The sequence below is a fragment of the Sinocyclocheilus anshuiensis genome, unplaced genomic scaffold (genome assembly GCF_001515605.1).
Source record: "Sinocyclocheilus anshuiensis isolate Anshui unplaced genomic scaffold, SAMN03320099.WGS_v1.1 scaffold1239, whole genome shotgun sequence".
Classification (NCBI taxonomy): domain Eukaryota; kingdom Metazoa; phylum Chordata; class Actinopteri; order Cypriniformes; family Cyprinidae; genus Sinocyclocheilus; species Sinocyclocheilus anshuiensis.
In genome coordinates, this window is record NW_015540949.1 from 1016420 (window position 1) to 1019635 (window position 3216).

A 3216-nucleotide genomic window follows, 5' to 3' on the forward strand; every position below is an offset into this window, starting at 1 on the left:
AAAGAGAGCTCATTGTGTGTGCGCATGTTGCATGTTTTCAGCATGTATTGCTCATTGGCATCCTTCAGCAGTGAAGTGTGTTGTCTGAGGCAGCCGTCAAAATGAGCTATAATTGTGAATTATGATCAGATACTAAACATATAACAGTGAGTAATGCTTGGAATCTGACTAATATTGTTTTAAAAACAACCTCAGTGATGTTAAAACGGGGCAGACTTTTCCTTTTAAAGTCATACAGCGAGACTGATAACATTACTAACTCTCTCCCACACAAACTCAGTAATCAGAGGATGATAAATGCTTTCTTATGTGATCACAGGTCACTTTAAAATACACATAAAAATTGGCAATTGCCAAAACACTGATTATGTTGTATGTAGTTTCAGAAGAGGCCAAAAGAGTGTTCAGACTTCATCGACACTTGACTAAACTGCTTTGACAGAATAGGGTGCTGTGTAAAAACAAACACATGACCTAAACTTTATTCTGTCAATTTAACTTTCATATAACAAACCCTTTGAAAGGCTGAAGTTGTCTTTCAAGCTGTCAAAGGTTGATGTAAGAAATCAGGTGGTTTAAAATTGCTCAGATTTCAGTGAGAAGCTGTTTAAGAGGTGAAGGTTTCAAAGGGACTATGGTGAGTGGCTTTAAACAGGCTTTACATGGAAGGTTGGGACTTTACTTGCCATTCCTCTTCTTTGCTCTACAAGAGTAATGAGTCTGTTTGAATGACATGTGAATCCAAATTGTGCAAACAGAGGGAGCATAGCATCCCATGCACAAACCTCTTCAGATCACTTTATGACAAACACAAATGTCACCTTGCTGTGTTAGAAATAAAGAGATATGTTTGCTGTACATGAATAAAAATAATATATTATATTGTAAATATTATACACACTACCATTAAAGAGTTTGGGGTTGGTAAGATTTTTCAGTGTTTTTGAAACATGATTCTTACGCTCTTATTATTGTCAATGAAAACTGTTGTTCTGCTGAATATTTTTGCAGAAAATAGATGTTTTTTTCAGGATTCTTTGAGGAATAGAACGTAAAAAAATAGCATTTATTAGAAACCAAAATCTTTTAGAAACATATTTACTGTCACTTCTAAAAAATGAATGCATCCTTACAGATAGGTATTACTTTCTTTCAGAATAAAAAGAAAAAAAGAAAACTTCTGAACATCTGAAATGTTTATGTCCAGTAAATATTTCTTAAGGAATAATTACTGTATTATTTAAAAAAAATATAACGGTACTCTATCAAAATTATATATTAACATTAAAACATTACTGTAACACACACACAAACTTACTAGTCTGGCTCGGAGACGAGATCCAACGCTTTCATAACATCTTCAAGCAGTGTGTCTGGAATGAACCCATTATCTGAAGATGAGGAGACAAGAAGAGAGGCAGATGGTTAGAGCTTCTGAGTCTTGATCAGCACCCACACCACTGGTGTCTTATGCCCAATATAAAACAAAGAGTTTCATCTCTCTAATTGAAGCCATTCTGCCGACCACGCACACATATGCGCATTAACACGCTAAGACAATGGCTGATTAATGGATGGATGAGTGATGTATGTTGTTTTTCCTTCTCTCTGGTCTCCAAGTGTCAGACAGGATGTTTGCAGAGCAGCTGGTATGCTAACTCTTTTCCGTTCGCTTAAACTCTCTGCTTAAACTTTCCTGCAGTGACTCGATTAAGAACAATAAATATCTGTACCACAGCATGAAATTAGATACACTTGGGCATTTTGAATAATGCATTAGAAACTTTGGCTAAAATAGCTTCTATACTACTGACATAAAAAGGTATTCACAAAATATTACTTCTGCAATGTGATACATTTCTGAGTGAAACTATATTCAGTGAGAAATAATGTGGGGTGGCACAATCTATCAGGGTTTAATTGGATCATTATTGTCAGCTTAATTTATTGGCTAATATAATTTTTTTTTCCATAACTGCACAACCTTGGTGGATGAATTTTACACAAGGTATGAAAATAATTTCTCTTTAAAACAATGTGCTGATTAATATTAACACAAAGGGCATTTATTTGTAAAGTAAACAGGGTCAATTTTGATTTCATATCGTTTTAGTATTTTATCTACATAACCAGACTGTAAGATGTAAGTTTTTCTTTCTCCTTTGGACAAATGAAATGCATGTGAAAGATCTCATTTAATGCCTAAACTGTCTGTGTTTGGAGTCGATATAAACACATTCGAAGTGCTGGTAACTGAAATCGAACTAAAATACACAGACTCATGCACACACACAGTATTGTTCTTATTAACGCGAGGAACAGGAATGTTGTTTACGACGTTAAAAGACAAAAATATGCCAAGCAAGAACATCTAATCTTGCTTGATGACAATTTGAGTGTGTGCTGTAAATTAGACACTTTAAATCAAAACTTTGGAAAAACACTTACGTTCTCACTGTGACACATTCAGTGATATATACACACACAAACCTGACAGATATGAGGCGATCTCTGCTCCAGGTTCTCATTTCTTCCATCAAACACCCTCTCTACCTATTCTCTATATTATCGTCAGGAGTCTTATATTTAAATCAAAAGCAATAAATATTAGAGGAAAAAGTAGGGGAGAAAAATATACCTCCATGCAACAGACTATGGAAAAAAAAAAACACAAACAGGATATACAGGCAAAGATATACTGCACTGCATATGACTAAAGGAGCATCAGTGGTTTGTTCATAAGCTACACTGCTGACTTTGCCATCTGAGCACAGTGACTATCTTAAATGATAAATCATCACGTAAGACTTTCCTCCCCACAAATCCTCAGCAGAACTGCTCACGAATAAAACACTGTTGGCTGCTAATCATACATAGGACATTCAGTTGGAAAACATTACTATAGAGAAAGTAATCAGTGAGTTTGTTATAAATATTGGAAAAACTATAGAAATGTGGAGTCTACATAATATTCAAAAGTTTGGAGTTTTTAATTTAATACTTATATTCACTAAAATATCAACATTGGTAATAATAAGAAATATTCCTTGAGCACCAAATCAGCATATAAAAAAAATGTGACACTAACAAAAAAATAAAATAAAAATAAAACAATTCTGAAGGTTCATGTGACACTAAAGACTGGAGTAATGGCTGCTGCCAACTGAGTTTTGCCATCACAGGAATATATACAATAACATAAAAATAATTTTAAAC

At 34.1% G+C, this 3216-nt stretch overlaps 1 protein-coding gene across 1 annotated transcript in view; it reads right to left on the bottom strand.

The window, feature by feature from the left end:
* mindy3 (MINDY lysine 48 deubiquitinase 3) overlaps positions 1 to 3216 on the bottom strand; it is a 66567-nt gene that overhangs the window by 14440 nt on the left and 48911 nt on the right. Inside the window, exon 12 of the mRNA XM_016488061.1 lies at positions 1319 to 1391. Within this exon, the coding sequence (XP_016343547.1) occupies positions 1319 to 1391 (73 nt within the window). The remainder of the gene's footprint in view (positions 1 to 1318; positions 1392 to 3216) is intronic.